At 39.6% G+C, this 17,783-nt stretch overlaps 1 protein-coding gene across 5 annotated transcripts in view; it reads left to right on the top strand.

Annotated features, from left to right (window-relative positions):
• The window catches only part of SCUBE1 (signal peptide, CUB domain and EGF like domain containing 1), a 200,665-nt gene that overhangs the window by 91,482 nt on the left and 91,400 nt on the right, over nucleotides 1-17,783 (top strand). For all 5 annotated transcript variants that reach the window (XR_015743772.1, XR_015743771.1, XM_026702705.2 and 2 more), the window contains 2 exons: nucleotides 9,983-10,108; nucleotides 15,488-15,604. Coding sequence is in view for 3 of the 5 variants with exons in the window: in XM_026702705.2 (XP_026558490.1) it covers nucleotides 9,983-10,108; nucleotides 15,488-15,604 (243 nt within the window). In the remaining 2 variants the exon portion in view is untranslated. The remainder of the gene's footprint in view (nucleotides 1-9,982; nucleotides 10,109-15,487; nucleotides 15,605-17,783) is intronic.

Below are 17,783 nucleotides of genomic sequence, written 5' to 3'. Positions count from 1 at the left end.
AAACTAGAAGAAGCCCGAAAAGCAACTGTGGAAACAGAGTGCCTCACCATTGCCGCATAAATTCTTTTGTAGCCTTTGATGATTTTTTTTTTAATGCTCTCTGTTCCTCATAGGATAGCTTTCACACTACTGAATGTTTTACCCTTTGGGGTACAGGAGGAAAGATACCACCTACAATAACTAGCATTCTCCTCCTCACTGCACGTTGATGAAGAGAAGGAATTTATATGTCTGTCAGAGGACTGATCCATCATGAAAGTAGCTAAGTTCTCTTCTGCTGCAATCATTGTTGGGAATTTGGCTTTAGGATATTTATGTTTTTTAAGTTTATCACATATGTTTTCAAAATAAATTTCTTTTAATTGTATATTTGTTTATGCATTGAATTCCATCCCCTCCTCTCCCTTCCTTTGGTCTTTCACTGTAAATAAAATACAGCATGAGAGGATATCATGAATACTCAAAGACTCAGGGTACTAACAGCTTCGGAGTGCAGAGATGCAGTACCAATCCCCAATCTTTAGCTTCATGGCCAGGGTGTTAAAAAAAAAGGGTGGGGGAGCTTTGATTTCATGGTTGTGGCTACCATTTTGAGTTTCTTGATTCTCCTGCAGTCCCCTGGCTGTCCAACCATCAGCCAAAACATCTTACCTCTTGGGAATGGAAGAGACTCAGGGACCAGAGTGACTAAGAACAGCCGGAGCATAAAACTCGGCAGTTTTCAAGAATAAAGTATAATTGACAGACTGTAGCTATGGATTAGAAAACAAAGATTGGACATGGACAGTAAAAAAATAGTGGTGCACAGAAAATAGAAAAACATCTGGAATTAGAAAAAAGACTGGATTCACAAACTTACATGTGTATGAATGCATATGTGTGCATGTGCAGGCTGCATCATTTTGGGTACTAAAAATGCCTGTATCGTTTTAGTACTAAAAAACCCTGCTTCCAGGGTTTGTCTCCTCTCCTGGCACTTGAGTTCTCAGTATGCTTTAGTTGCATTTTGGAGCTACCCTAAGAAAAGTTGGCCTAGCGCTGTGATGGCGAACTTATGGCACGCGTGCCACAGGGAGCATGCAGAGCCATTTGTGCCAGCATACGAGCCGCAGGCAAACTTACCTCACTGCGCATGCGCATGCCTCACAGCTGATTTTCGGCTGGTTTGAGGACATTTTTGGCCTCCCAGCCTGTCTACTGGAAATGACAAAATGGGCCTATTTGGCCTGCAGAGGCTTTTTTTTCAAGCCTCTGGAAGGCCGAAAAAGGCCTCACACCAGCCGAAAATCTGCTGTGAGGCACAGTGCAGGTGGGGGGGGGGGGATTGCACGTGCATGCATGGGCTCGTGGGATGCTGGCACGCAATCACGTGAGCGCCAGCATGCGCACGAATTTTGGAACAGGAGCCCAAAAAGGTTAGCCGCCACTGGCCTAGCAGATGGCTCTCAATCTTCTGGAAAGAGACAGACAAGATAATTTTTAGAATTTCGGGAAACAGAACTGGATGAACGAAATAACTTACGCTGACTTTTGCAGAAAATATTTTCCAACAGTAAGAATAACAAGTAAACATTTTCCAAGGAAGCATTGTGGGACATTCAGAGCTAGATATTTGTACTAAACCAAAGTCTGGAACTGGAAAATTTAGTAGGCAGTAATGATCTAATAACACCTATAATTATCCTCTCCAGTTTCTTTGTTTTGTTTGAGGAACTAGTTTTTTTGTTTATTCAGTGGCTCTTTCTAATTTAAAAAGAAACCTTTAATGCTATTTATTAAAATGTTTAAAGTCCAACTATGTGTGTGATGGCCTGCATAGTATTTGCCTGAACCACAAAGGCTGTTTTTCATGCCACTATAAATCCCTCAAATCTTAATTTAAACCCTTAGGTAACGGCACTTCACTCAAATTGAGGTAATGATCTTCCTTTTCCCTTCTCTGATTACATGTTATTAAAATTATAATCTTCCTGTTTAGAATACTAAGTCACGAAGCAAGACTATAGGTTGGCCTTCGGTATATAATAAAAATGGTTCATTTTTATGATGAAATAAACACTTTCTTAGAGAATACCAGCCTATTTGAAGCTTTCAAAAACCTGCCAGTATGCAAAGTTTAGATTTCTTATATTTGGTTACCATCTTCACTCTTATGGGACGAAGTTATCCTGATTTCACAGGACTGTAGAATATTCTTGCCTTGTTTCATCTGGAGATTCCATCAAAAGAGAGTCTTCTGACACAGCTCCCCAAACACGACAAACCCTCTGAAGTTTACTCAAAGATTCCTTTGTTAGACGTGCTGGCAGCCGCGGCAAAAAGTTTCTCTCTCAACGCAGGCTAACAAGTCCCGCCAGCCGGAAGATGAATAGTTGTCTGCCACATCTATTCCTCTCCGCCCCCTGCCTTTTATCCCCAGAGCTTAGCGCGGGGCTTTCCTAGCAGCGGTGGCTCTTCCTTCCCCAGGATCGGCCCACAGATTTCCACTGCTGTCCTCTCCTCTGCCTTCTGTGCATCCGCACATCAGGCACTGGACCCAGCTGTTCCTCCTCTTCCTCATCAGCCACCTCCAGACCTGGGGGCTGTTGACTCTCCATCTGAGGGCTGACGGATGTGTCTATCTCTGCCAGCTCCATTCTTTCTTCCCCCTCAGTGATCTCAGGTTGCCTTGATGCTGACCCTGACTTCCACACCTCCTCCTCCTCTGATTCGGTTGCTGGAGGGGCCGGCAGCCAACAGGCCACAACAGAGAAGTAGTGGTAGATCTTGACTTACCAACCATTCATTTAGTAAAGTTACAGTGGTACTGAAAAAAATGACTTATGACAGGTTTTCACACTTGCGACCATTGCAGCATCCCCACAGTCACTTGATCAAAATTTGGACACTTGGCAACTGGTATGTATTTATGATAGTTGCACTATGCCGGGGTCATGTGATCACCATTTGTAAACTTCTTAGCAGGTTCCTGATAAGCAAAGTCAATGGGGGAAGCCATATTTGCTAAATGATCAAATGGTTCACCTAAGGATTGCAGTGATTCACTTAACCGCTGTGGCAAGAAAGGTCATAAAGTGGGTCATAAAACTCACTTAACAACTGCCTTGCTTAGCAAGGAACGTTTTGGCTCAATTGCAGTTGTAAGTCAAGGACTACCTCTATAATTCTGTAAAATAGAATGTAAAAGAATAGAAATAATCGGACAGCCTTCAGTCACCTTCTCCATGGTAACACTGAAGGAAACATCATATGAAGTGATTTTCAGTTTATAGCCTACACAGAAGTGGAAGTGGGGAAATATTATGTGCAGAGGTGGGATTCAAAAATCCCAGCAACCGATTCGCTGCCCGGTTGCTGGGTGGGCGTGGCCATGGTGCGCATGGCCTACTGGGACTTCCTGTTTCTGGCTTCTGGTAGGCCTCCAGAGCCAGGGGAGGCTATTTTTGCCCTCCCAAGGGTCCGGAGACCTCCCCCTGGGCCTCTGAGAGGGTGAAAACAGCCTTCCCCGGGCTCTGGAGGCCCACCAGAAGCTGGAAACAGGCCTGTTTCCAGATTTCTGGAAGGCCCATTTTTCATCCTCCCAGAGCCTCCATGCGGACCCTGCACTTATCTCCGTTGAAAATGGGCCACTTGGTGACTCCGGGAGGGGTGGGCAGGGCCAGCCGATCGATTGAAATACCAGTTCGGTGAACCAGATGTAACTTTAACATCCGGTTCGTCCAAACCGGTAGAATCCCAGCCCTGATCATGTGGCACATGCTATGTTTTCAGCATCAGCTCAAAGTAATCATAAGTTGTAGCAATAAAGTCAGCATTCATTATATATTGGCACTGACCAAAAATTCTCTGATCAGTGAATCTTTTTTCTTAATTAAATAGTCCTATAGCAATAAATAATGTGTATTTGCCAAATAACTCATTAGATTGGCATGGTTAAGGAAAATTGTCCTAGCCCTGAGTGGACAAGATAATAGATGCTGTAAGTCTTCTTATAAGCCATTTTCTGATCAGGTAGACTCATCACTAAACAAAGCAGGGATTTCTCTATTTTTTTCACAAATCGGAAGAAAGGATAATTTAAAACCTCTCAAGCAGTCCTTACAAGGAGTCTCCAGTAAATTTACTTTTGCTAGATTGAAATACTCTAGGCCAGGGGTGTCCAACCTTGGCAACTTTAAGACTTGTGGACTTCAACTCCCAGAATTCCTCAGCCAGCAAAGCTGGAAGTTGAAGTCCACAAGTCTTAAAGTTGCCAAGGTTGGATACCCCTGCTCTAGGCTGACCAGTTGGGGAACTCTTGAGTTCTTCTGCTATGAATTTCTTTATTCTGCCCATCCTCAGATAATGAGAGAAACATGCTTTGTCACTCCCAGCCTAGAAATTCAGGGTTTAACACATTGTGTGCCAATTGTGGAAAATCAATTTTATGCAAACACAAGCAACAGAATATAATTCAACCTGTGTTTTAAACTTTAAAAGAGCTGATTTTAACAAATTCAGAGAAAGCCTAAGAAAAATTCCAGGGATGAAAATCATAAAGGGTAAAATAACTTGAGAAGCACGTGCAATCTGAAAAATATTATTATAAAAGCCCAATCCAACTTTGTCTTTTTCTATGAAAAAGAACAAGAACAAGAAATCAAAGAAAAAACCAGCTTGGTTGCACAAAGATCTCTCTGATAAACTGAAAGACAAAAAAGGTTAGTACAAAAAAATGGAAAAAGGGACACATAACTAAGATAAAATACCAACAAATCGCCCAAACTTGCAAAGATGAAGTCAGGAAAACTAAGGCTCAGAATGAAGTAAGACTTACAACAAAAGTCAAAGACAATTTTTTTAAAAAGTTTCTTTTAATATATAAATCACAAGAAAAAAGGTCAAGGAAAGAGTCAGTCCACTAAAGACCGAAGATGGCAAGGAAGTAACAGGCAATAGAGAGAAAACAGAGCTGTTAACCTATTCTTTGCACCAGTCTTCAAGCAAAAAGAAACTATAGCTCAACCTACCAAAAACATAACTGTAAAAGACAGACTAGAAATAAAAATTAAAATAAGCAAAAAAAAATGGCAAGCTCTGTCTGATCTTGACCAATACAAATCACTGGGACCTGACAGAGTACATCCCAGAGTTCTGAAGGAGCTGGCAGAAGTTATGTCAAAATCATTGTACCATATCTTTCAAAAATCCTGATGCACTAGGGAACTATCAGGGTGGTTTTTTTTCCCTTTCAAAAAAGGGGGAAAAAATCAGACACAGAAAACTATAGACGATATAAAATCTACCTTGCAGCGATCCAGATAAGATAAGATAGTCTTTATTGTCAAAATCAGCTCTATACTAAGGATCAGGTAGAACAGATTGTGATCCCCAATACCAAAAAGCTATTAGAAATAGCACATGAGAATCTTTGTTCTGGAAATTTCCATACGGGAATCTCTCCGCAAGACTTGTTCAAATAGTATTCAGCCTTGAATAATTCTGAGTGACTGTGTCCTCCAAATGTTCAGCAAATTCCTCACAATTCCTCAATGTTTGATTTCTCATCTCCTGGTAGGATCCAGGTCCCATTAAATAGAATTTTGGAATGGCAATCTGCAGATGCGGGAAGAACCAACAGATATTGCCTTTTCACTTCTCTTGACACCACAGTGTAAGCACACAACTAAGCTCGTTTTGATTCATTCCTTGTCTTCTGCCAAGGAATGGCAGAAATAAAGCAATACTGCTTTAGGCATCTCTTAGTTGCTTTGTCTCCCAGAATTCCTTGATAAACCAAGGAAGTCCCCTGAATCAACAAACAGGATGAGATCACTCAGGTGCTGTCACCTCAATATTTTGCCTAATTATCGAAGAGTCACTAATCTTGATTAGGGAAGGTATTGGAGCAAGTGATAGCCCTAAAACTTCATCCCTTTTGGCTAGAATCAATTATTTAATGGGTTGCTACTTTTCAGAGTCAAATTTCAAATATTATTGAGCAGGTTCAAAGGTATTTCTTGAGAAGAGTACTCTACTCCTTTACACACAATAGTATTTCCTATGCCTCCAGGCTTGAAATTTTGGGCTTGGACAATCTTGAACTGTGCTGCCTGTGGTCCAATCTAAGCATTGTACCATACAAATTGTCTGCAATAACATCTTGCTCGTCAATGACTTCTTCAGCTTCAATCACAACAATACATGGGCAAACAACCGATACAAACTTCAGGTAAACTGCTCCAAACTCAATTGCAGAAAATACAACTTCAGCAACAGAGTGGTCAACGCCTACCCAACTTCCTTGTTACAGCCTCAACCCCTCACAGCTTCAACCTCAAACTGTCTACCTTGGACCTCACCCCATTCCTAAGGGGGCGTGCATAAGCGCACCAGCATGCCTACCGTTCCTGTCTTACTGTTCCCATTTATTTGTATTTACTTCCTCTGTTCATGTTTATGTTCATACCTGTACTTGTTACCTTGTAAATGTTTGATAAATAAAAATAAATAAATAAATAAATAATGATTGGAAAATAACAAAGATCAAGCTATTCAACACCACAGACAATACTACTACCCTCCAAAAATACTTTGTCTGTGTATCAGAATGGTCAATCAAATGGCAACTTCAAATCTCAACAAATAAATGCTTTGTCTTACATATTGGCAGAAAAAAATCAGAAAACAAAGTACAAGCTAAATAGTCAAGACCTTGTTGAGGATCCACACTTTGTCAAGGACCTTGGAGTACTCATCTCAAATGATCTAAGTGCTAGAGGCCACTGTAACTACATCGCCAAAAAGGCATTAAGAGTTGTTAACCTAATCCTATGTAGCTTCTTCTCTATCACACTACTAACTAGAGCATACAAAACATTTGCTAGACCTATACTTGAATACAACTCATCAGTCTGGAATCCATATCATGTATCTGATATTAACACAAGTGAAAAAGACCAGAAATATTTCACAAGAAGAGTCCTCCGCTCCTCTCTTCATTGCAGAATACCTTATGCCACCAGACTTGAAACTCTAGACCTAGAAAACCTAGAACTACGCCACCACTGGTCCGATCTAAATATAGTATACAAAATCATACATTGCAATGTCCTACCTGCAAATGAATACTTCAGCTTCAATCATAACAATGTAAAGCCCACAATAGATACAAACTCAAGGTTAACCACACCAAACTTGACTTCAGGAAATACGACTTCAGCAACAGAGTGGTCAATGTTTGGAATACTCTACCTGGCTCTGTGGTTTCTTCCCCAAACCCCAAAAACTTTAACCTTAGACTGTCTGCTATAGACCTCACACTCTTCCTAAAAGGCCTGTAGGGAGAGTGCATAAGTGCACCAATCGTGCCTACTGTCCCTGTCCTATTGTTTTTTTTTTTCTTATATGTATCCATGTATTCATAACTATGTTTTTACTTATACCTATTATCTTGTAAGCAATTGACAAATCAAATAAATACTAAATACTAGGTTAGTTTGCCGGCAGTATGTGGATGTATGAATTGAAGAACACTAAGATAGTCTAGCATCTTAGATATTCCCCTAGATCAAGGCTGTCAAACTCACTGCCCATGGGCTGGATGCGTCACAGACTGGCCACACCCAGTGTGGTGAAGGGGAAAAAAAAGTTACAATATGTCACATGATGCCACTGTGACGACACGAGTTTGACACTCCTGCCCTAGATATTCCTAGGGGAATGGATGAGACTCTGAGCAGGCCAAATACTAGTCAAGATTGGCATTCTGATTGCAGCGAGCCCAGAGAGGGAACTAGAATTCCTACATGCTAAAAGTTTACACCCAAAAGAAGGAACCTCTGCCACGGAAATTTTCTTAGCAATCATTACAAATAATTTTTCAGTGATGATCGAATTTTCCATCATAGACTTTATTTGGTAATATATAATCATTCAAAGAACTTACCTTTTTCTGCTTGTAAGTTGTTATCAGATAACATTGGGATACCTTTTCTCAACATTACTAAAGGAGAAAGAGCCTAGAATAGTTCTTTGCAAATTCTTTGGAAATGGATATAACACACAGTGGAGGTTGTCATTCTGGGTTGTTCCCCACCAAGTATTTGGTGAGGTGATCGCCCTATACATCGTTTTTTAATGTGTTTCTAAAATTACGAAGAAGAAGTAACTTTGTCCTAGGTCACTGGGGTAGCAAATATTTTTCAGCCTTCACAAGCTCCCTCTCTCTCCTCCTCTCCCCCTCCCCCGCCCCCAGGGTTGTGCATCCAGGCTATTTCTTAATTCACAATTTTGTCACCTTTAACTTGACCTATGACCTCATCACTTCTGTAAGTTAGCACACACACACACGCGCGCACACACGCACACAGAGACCTGTAAAAACAAATTCAAGTAGAGGTGCTAAATAGCTTTGTGAGATCAAAACCAGGTTTTATAATTAGCTGGCTAGCAAAGACTGCATAGCAGGACAAGAAAAAACTTTAAAAATGTTGCATTCATGATGGGACTTTTGTCATTTTTGTTTTTAAAAATGTACGCTCTTTGGTATCAGTCTGATAGTTAAAAGTCCGTCTTTTTACAGTTTTCATGGACTCTGTAATAATATGCAGTACTTTGCAAAGATAAGGGTACAGATTCAATAAATGTTAGTGTCTACAGTAAACAAACAACGACAACACACACACACACACACACACACATGGGGGATGGAATGCAGCAGATCTTGGTCAGAATCAGAGAGCAAAAAGATTTTTTGACAATCGCAGTATGAGTTTCTGTAATTTACATCTTACTATATTTTTATGGGAGTGACACTCTTTGACTTCTAATGGGACCTGTCCAGTATGGTTGTACTACTGACATAGTTCTCATCTTCCTCAGAGCACACAATCCCCACAATCACACCAAGGTAATGCCTCACTGGGGGTCAAATATTTTATATAAAACTGAAGATAGCAAACATACCTAATGTAATGACTCGGGGCATGGCACAAAGGCAACCCAGTCAGATAATCAATAAGAGTCCCTTTAATAGCTCCGACTTAGCCCCCAATGTCCAGGTTACCTTCTGGCTGGAGAAAAGCTCTCCCAGGAACAGCCTTTAACTGCAGGGAATCAAGTCCAAAACATCGTCAACAAAAACTGCAGCTCAAGCCAAACTGAGGTAATTAGGAGCAAGAATTCCAGACATAAAGGCATGGCAAAATTCACACAGTTGGGAAGATAACCAGGAACACAGATAAGCAAAGACAACACAGGATAAAGTCACGATTGCTTCTAGCAGTTGCCGTAGTCAGCATTCAGTTCTTTTAAACTTTCATTCCCACGTGTGCCTAATGAAGGGAATCAGGACCCTTTCCTCCCCCCATAAGCCATGCAACCAACGTTGCTCTCTTCTCTGTTCCTCCCTGTATGCCCCAGGATGAAGAGGGGGTGGGCCTGGGTCTTCCTCTGAACTCCCTCTCCCTTGTTCTATCTTTCCCCTGATCTGCCCAGCCGGACATGACACCTAATGCTCCTGCCTCCTATTTTTCCCACAACAAAAATCCTGCAGGGTGGGTTGGGCTGAATTATTAGACCAATAACACCCACCTGGATTTTATGCTTAAGGAAGGTGAGAACTCAAACCTTCTGGTTTCAAGGTCAGCACTTAATCACAACACCAAACTGGCTCTCAGGAACGTTCTGGCATATTAAGTTACAGCACAGATGATTTTTTAAAAAACTTTTAATCTTATCATTTAAATGTTGAAATATTAAAATGCAGTATAACCTAATCTTGGTAATGGAAGAGTGTATTAAAAGAATAACCACAATAATAGTAAACAATAATAGTAATGAATATTCATTCAATGAATATAAATAGTTAGTGATGCCAAGAAAGATTCTGAGTACTATTTTCTATATTATATGAAAGGAGACAGAAAATCCTTATGACTGCTGAGAATTTATTATTGTTCAGATTGTTCTTAGAACATCTTTTCTCTCTTTTTTTCCCCAGAGGGTATGAACTGCATGAACAAAGATCATGGGTGTGAACATATCTGCCGGGAGACACCCAAAGGTGGAGTTGCCTGTGAATGTAGGCCTGGCTTTGAACTTGCCAAAAACCAGAAGGATTGCAAATGTAGGTAGACGTATGCAACATTTCAAATGTCCAATGTGCTTTATTTTCCACAGTGCTGTTCTTATCTAAAATCTGGAAAACAGTTTGATTTTATTGACTAGAGCTTTTTGCTGAAGTGTTTTTTTTTTTCCCTGTAAGAAGCAACAGAAATTGAATCGTTTAGAACAGGGGTGTCAAACTCACGGTTTCACAGTGGCATCATGGGATGTATCCCAATTTTTTTCCCTTCACTAAACCAGGCATGGGCGTGGCCAGCATGTGACACATCCAGCCTGCAGGCTGCAAGTTTGACACCCCTGATTTAACAGATTAATTTTCCAACCATTTCTATGAAGCTAAAATGATAGTTGAAAATTCGAATATCCAACCCTAGTTAATCTTCTCTGTGGCATTTGCTGCCTCCTGAGCCAGTTTAATAATCATTATCTGTTCCCAATGATGAGGAGTTAGAGGTGCCAATGCTTTAGCCGGTGTTGGCCTTCATATGCATTAAGTTCGTCCCCAAAACTTAGGATGTCATAATGTATTGGTGTAGTTAATATATATTCCGATCCAAGCAGTGTGGCCCTTTGCAACCAATAGATGGAAATTTTGTCAATGCAGAGATTTTCTAAGTGCCAACCAGAATTTTGGCCAGCACAGCTGGTTTATGCCATAATCTTTCAATTTTGATTTTCAGATCTTGATATTTTGTAGTCTTTTCCAATGTATTGTGTTCTATTCTACTAGCACCTGACAATGCCACATCAATTATCTGTATTTTCATCTTTTCAACCACAGCTATATCTGTTGTGTTATTATTATGTATGGGCAGTTAGATGCTTAGTTTAAGACTAGTAGAAACTTAATCATTGAATAATTATTCAATAATATTTATTTCTAAAAATTTGTACACTGCCTATCTAACCTAAGGGTCTCTGGGCAGTTTATAAAATTAATTCCTTACTCCGTCGTACGTTCCTTCTACTTTTCAACGATCTTGAGTTGCTCAAAAACACAATGTGGCCCCCAATGAGTGAACATGATTCTGTTGTTTTACTGGCTCTCAGATTTTAAGTTGAATTTTGACTGATGATTAAAGCAGAAGAAATAATTTTGGGGTTCAACAGTCCATAGTGAAAGCCAGTGTAGTGCAGAGGTCAAGGCATCAAGGTAGGAACTTGATGTCCTCAAGTTCTAATCTTGCTTTAGACATGAGGCCAACTGGGTGGCCTTGGACCTATCACTCTCTTATATAGCCCTAGGAAGGAGGCAATGCTAACCTACTTCCCAAACAACTTGGCAAGAAACTTGGAGGGACTACTCCAGGCAGCTTTCGAGAGACAAAAACTGATTTAAAAGGACACCCACATACACCCACATATTAACGTACATGTGTACCAGTGGTGGGATTTTAAAAAAAATGTTTGCTACCAGTTCTGTAAATGTGGCTTGGTGGGTGTGGCAGGGGAAGGATACTATAAAATCTCCATTCCCACCCCACTCCAGGGGAAGGATACTGTAAAATCCCCATTCTGTCCCTACCCCACTAACCTGCTTTTCAGTTCCGTTCTCCTGTGCAGGGCAACAAAAGAAGACGAGGCAGAGAAGAGATGGGGGCGGGGCCAGTCAGAGGTGGTATTCTGAACTACTCAAAATTTCCACTACTGGTTCTCCGAACTACTCAAAATTTCCACTACCGTTTCTCCAGAACTGGTCAGGACCTGCCTGAATACCACCTCTGATGTGCCCATGTACACGCACACACACATGCACACACACACACACACACACACACACACACACAAAGAAACAGTCCGTGATGTGACTGGCAGCATACCACTAATTTTTTTTTTGTAGTCTTGTAAGAATGAAGGGAATCTTAAATGACAAGATTTATCATTAATATATAGAGAGAAATATGTAAAGAGAAAACAAAGAAACAGCTGAAGCATTGCTAGCTTGCTTGCTTTATTGATGAATGTGAACAGGAGTGTGAAGAATCACAAGTGGGCTCAGAAAATGGGAGTAAAGCAAGCAGGCATTAAATTAAATTGAATGTTAAAACTGTCCAGTCTGCCAAACAATTGTACACCATGTTCTTTTTTTTTTAAAGCAAGCAAGCAGAAGTTTGGGAATTGGGAAAAACAAGAGTTAGCTGCAACACATTTGAAAATAGAAAAGCCAGGAACAAAATAATGCAGAGCAGCTTGATACATATCAATAGTTTCCTTGCTCACACCAACTTCATAGTTTCATCAGAATGGTTTTATTTTGACAGAAGAACAGTTGGATAACTCTAGAACATACTATAAACTACTAGGGTAGAAATTGCCACTGAGGGAGAAAAATTAACTTAGTGGCATCAGAAAGTACTTTATAGTGATAGAATCAGTTCTGCTTTCCCTTAACAGTTCATTCATCAGACAAATTTCCAAAAAAGGGAAGGGTCAAGATCATTTTTTTCCCCTGTTTGGTGATGTAGGGGCAAGGGAATAAGGGTTGATTTATGGACTTCTGGGAGGCTGCTTTAGAACAAAATATGGAAACTAGGAATAAAATGCCTGTAAGATGATCCAAAGTAAGTTTTGCTGCACACATAGCAAAATAGAATTTATATGCAAATATGCATAGCATATAGTTTATGAATAGATTTTAAAAGAATATTAATTGAAAGCTAATATGTTTTACAAAAAAAATGGGTATATATTTTACACTTAGGGATGATATGGCTAGCAGAGGTTTAATTCCCCTTGAAATTAAGTATTAAAAAACTGGACATTTTTGAGTAAAAAAATAAAGTCAAAGAAATAATTAGTCCACTAATGGAAGAAAATGGCAAGGAAGTGACAGGCAGCAGGAAAAAAGCAGAGCTGCTTAATTCTTTCTTTGCATCTGTCTTCATACAAAAAGAAAAAAGCCTACCGAAAACAGACAGTCTAGGAATTCAACTTAAAACAGGCAAGAAAATGGTAAGACAACTCCTGTCTACCCTAGACTAGTTCAAATCACCAGGATCTGATGGATTATATCCAGAAGTTCTGAAGGAGCTGCCAGACATGATCTTGGAGCTATTAAACCGTATCTTTCAAAGATCCTAGAGCACTAGGGAACTGCCAGAAGACTGGGAAAGAGCTGATGTGGTTCACATATTCAAAAAAGGGAAATTTCCAGCAATCCAGGAAATTTCTTGTAATGCAGGCAATTCCAGACCAATCAGACTGACATCAATATCTGGAAAGATCTTGGAAAAGATAATCAAGCAAAAGATCTGCAAAGCCAACATGGGTTTGTCAAAAAGAGATAATGCCAAACAAATAGTATTTCATTATTTGATACAGTGACCAAATTAATCGACCAGCAGTGGATATGATATACATGGAATTCAGTAAGGCATTTAACAAAGTAGACAACAACTTACTTTTTGGTAAGCTAGAAAAATGTAGGATAGACAGCAGCATCATCAGATGGATTTGTAACAGGCTTACAAACCATACTCAATGTGTAGTCATTAATGGAACTACATCTACATGGAGGGAAGTAAGCAGTGGGAAACCCTGATTTTTTTTTGTCTTAGTTCAATATTCTTCAATATCTTCATAAACGATAATTGCCTTGTTTATTTATAAATGTTCACAAATCCTCTGCTTCGTTATCTTTTCCTGTTTTCTTATAATCTGATGAGGGAGAGTCTTTTCATTCAGGATGGCTAAGTTTGAGCTGGCTGTTTACATTACAGCCTTTTAATTTTTATCAGTCCAGGAATCCATACATGATCATGAAGTATATTTCTGTGACAACAGAAATATATGAATTTGGGGCATATACTATGAGTAGATAATGGACAGCACAAAACCCCTATGCTTATAGTTCTAAAGATAAGGGAAGCAGGAGAAGCGGAAGACAAGAGATAAGATGGATGATTAGCTTTCCAGGTATTGAGATTGAACTGATAGGTCTGTAGTTTCCTGCGTCCTCTTTTTTTATCTTTCCTGAAGATTGGAATCACATCAGCTCTTTTCCAGTCTTCTCATGCCGTGGGAGCTCTGAGAAATTTCATTTGGTGGTTCTGACATCCCATCTGTCAGCTGTCGACTCATAAAACATTTCTATGCCCGTTTTATAGTTGCCAACAGAAAAGTGGGGTGGGGGGGGGGAAGGAGTTTGAAAGAACAGTACAGCAGTTTGGAATCGAAAGTGCATTCCATTCACATCTTGCAAAGATTATAACTAAGCGACTGGAGTTTCTGCTGCGCAAATCTCTAATTGGAGAACATGATTGGCTATGGACATGTTTCATTGGAGAATATGAATTATAATACACCCAGAGGGGTGGGGGAAAACCAGGATCAAGGGTGACAGTGAATTACTCAGAATCGGCTACACACAGGTCATACTGACATGTTAGCTCATAATAAATCCTCTGGAGTTTTTGAAGCTTGGCTTGAATCTCATGATTTAATTAGGGCCACTGCTGGAATCCTGACATCCACTCCTTCAATGTCCTGGAATATAATCATCCGGTCCCAGATATTTGAATTGTTCCAAAGCGGATTGGTGTTCTGTTATCAATTCCGCCTCTATTTGGGTCAACTTTACTGTTCTGTCCACAGTGGTGCTTTTGACAGGTTGAGATTTTTTTTCTCTTTTGTGTAAAGACAGATGCAAAGAAGGCATGAACAGTTCTGCTTTCTCCTTGTTGCCTGTCACCTCCTTGTCATCTTCTGCCATTAGTGCCATTAGTTTCCTCTACTTTCTTCTTGCTACTTACATATTGGAAGAAAGTTATTTTGGGCATTTCGTGCATGTCTTAGTTCATTACTTTCTTATTTAGCATTTATTTTAGTGCAATACTTCTTTACTTAAATTATTACTTAGGTGAGGCAATCAGTGAGTCTAGTTAAAAACATGGTGTTAAGAGCCGTTTATTTATTTGCAAAACTTCTGTACCACCCCAATCTCATGGCATTCACTTACTTTTCTTACTGTATAAAGCCATTTTTGTTCAAGACCCTTTCTTCATATCAATAAAATATATAGTCTGTGTTTTAACAAAAGCAAACAACTATATCATCTACTTACAGCCTTGTGGACTGTGCCTCAAAGGAGTGTACACTGTAAATAGTGTTTGGAACAGGTGGAAGCCCCTCATAAAAAAGGAATGGAAGTACATTCTTTAATGACTTTACTTTTAGTGACATTTCATTGGGACTAATAACTTTTTAAAACTGTTGCTCTTTAGCAGGGAAATTTGGGGAGACATTTATCAATCAATGTCATGTGCATTGCCTTTCTAAGTTGTAAATCATTGTATGTGTCTGGAACACAGAAAGAACTAATTGGCTTTATTGTTGCTTTATTCATATATATGTATATACATATTTTTGGGGAAATAACTAGTAACCTGTAACTATGGAAATGGAGGCTGCCAACACACGTGTGATGACACAGATAGTGGCCCTGTGTGCGGTTGTCATCAGAAATATGCATTGCATTCAGACGGCCGAACATGCATTGGTAAGTACCTTTCTATAATTGTGTGATGTCCGTTGTAGAAAAGGATTTGCTAAGCAATCTTAACGTTATTTGATAAGATTGGATTGTGAATGTCATGTAAGCCAACAAATAAATATAATTATAACGATGCATTAGCTGATTAAGGATTTGTCACTTTAAACAAAAATGAGCGTCTGGCCAAATCCCAGCTGATTTTGAGGAGTGAGTTACGTATTTCTGACTGAAATCCACATCTAGATTTTTCTCCAATCTAACAGTGTCTGATATTTAACTAATTCTGATAGATAACAGATGATGGCATTTTTATTTCATTTTTAAATGGAATCTGAATATAAAAGCCAGAAAGTCCAATAATAATTCCTACTTAAATTTTACTGTGAAACATTGAAGAAAATAGAAGCTCCGTTTTCATGAACCAGAGCTGATAATGCATACTATACCATTTATACAGAATTTTCTCTTCTTTAAATATGGATGCATTAACCAAAGTTAGCTTATACCTATAGAAAAATAAATAGTCATCTGTTAAAAAAATGTCTAATTCCATGAAGCTAATATATACAGTATGTTAAAGACTACTGAAGCCAAGTAACCAACCCTTCTTTAACAAACTTTGATTATGTAAAGCAGAGGTTTTGGTCCCAAACATGGTAATATCTCAGCCTGGCGTTAGTTCACAACTATTAGCTTAGGTGAAATGAATATATTCCATTTTAAAAAGTGGACAGATTAAGATTCTAAGTAAAATGTAACTGCTATGCTAGGTTCAGGATATTTGGGGATTCTCCATAGTTGTACTTTTGAATAATTAAGAATCATCCTAATAGGAATATTCACATAACTGCAGAGAACAATCTTAGGTTGTGGATGGCTTGGGGATCTGAGTATTGATAATTGAAGGTTCTGAGAACAAACAAACCATGCTTAAATTTCTATCCTGTATCTTTTAATGATTTTTGGTTTGGCATACTGTTGAATCACTGAAAACTATACTTTCTCCTTCCATTTTCGCAATGTTGCTATATAATATGATGTCATGTTACACTATTTGTTCCGATGTAAGTCGCATATTGCTGCTTGTGTGTGCATTTTTTTTACACCTCCTTCTCCACTTTCTGAGTAGAGTTTTCTCTTAGATTTTTGTTCATTTTTTTTTGTTTTGTTTTCATTTTATTCCTGCTTTCTGGTGATGGTTCCTGATTGCCTGTCTTGTATGATATCTGAAGTTAATAAATTATTTCTGGAAAAACAAAAACTCAAAAAAAAAAGGAAAAAAAATGCCAAACCAAAGCCTCTATTGCAGCCTGATCCCATCTAGAACTCGATTTCTTCCTAGAACAACAGAACCATTTAGCTTCTCCACAGATAAACCCTGCCAGCTTCTTTCCCTTCCTGTGATTTCTTTTGCTCCTTGTTTCTCCTTTCTCTTTACTCTCCTCAGTGATGTCTGCAATTTTGGCATCACTGCAGGGATGCAAATATTTGCAAAGGCGCCGAAGTTATATGTTTGTCTAATCCAGGAGTGTCAAACTCGATTTCATTGAGGGCCCCATTAGAATTGTGTTTGACCTGGGAGGGGGGAGGCTGCGTGTGGTCAACTTGAGGTCACTCATGTCAGGGGCACCTGTGGTGGCCCGAGTGCTCTGCTAGCGAGAACAGACTCCCAAGCTCTGTTTTTGGCCGCAACGGCCTCCTGCAGCCCTCTGCCAGTGAAAACAGAGCTTAGGAGGGCTGCATGCGGTCCTTGAGCCCTCCATTTTTGACCAGGATGGCCTCCTATAGCCCTCTGCCAGCAAAAACGGAGCTCGGGGGGGCATTGGCAAGCTCCTGAGCTCCATTTTTGCTGACAGAGGCACTGTAGGCCACTCCTTCACTGTTTCCAGGGTGGCCCTGTGGGCCAGATCTAAGCCCTCCACGGGCCAGATCTGGCCTGCGGGCCTTGAGTTTGACACCCCTGGTCTAATTCATTTTGTTTTTGTTTCTTTGGCTTATTCTCTTATTTTATGTCTGCTGCATGTACAAGTTCCTCCCTTGTGTTTTGTTTTGTTTTTTTCTTTGAAATGCAGTCCTCCATTTTATATAATTTTAATTCCGTCACCACTGCTTTCCGTATGATTTAACCCACTCTTTACTCATATGATCTCTTTTCATCCCTGCAAATGAATCGTTTGGGGGTATA

Source organism: Pseudonaja textilis, chromosome 5 (genome assembly GCF_049901715.1).
Source record: "Pseudonaja textilis isolate UNSWEBS1 chromosome 5, rPseTex1.2, whole genome shotgun sequence".
NCBI classification, from domain to species: domain Eukaryota; kingdom Metazoa; phylum Chordata; class Lepidosauria; order Squamata; family Elapidae; genus Pseudonaja; species Pseudonaja textilis.
The sequence above is the reverse complement of the archived record's forward strand: the minus strand, read 5'-3'. Positions and strand labels throughout refer to the sequence as shown.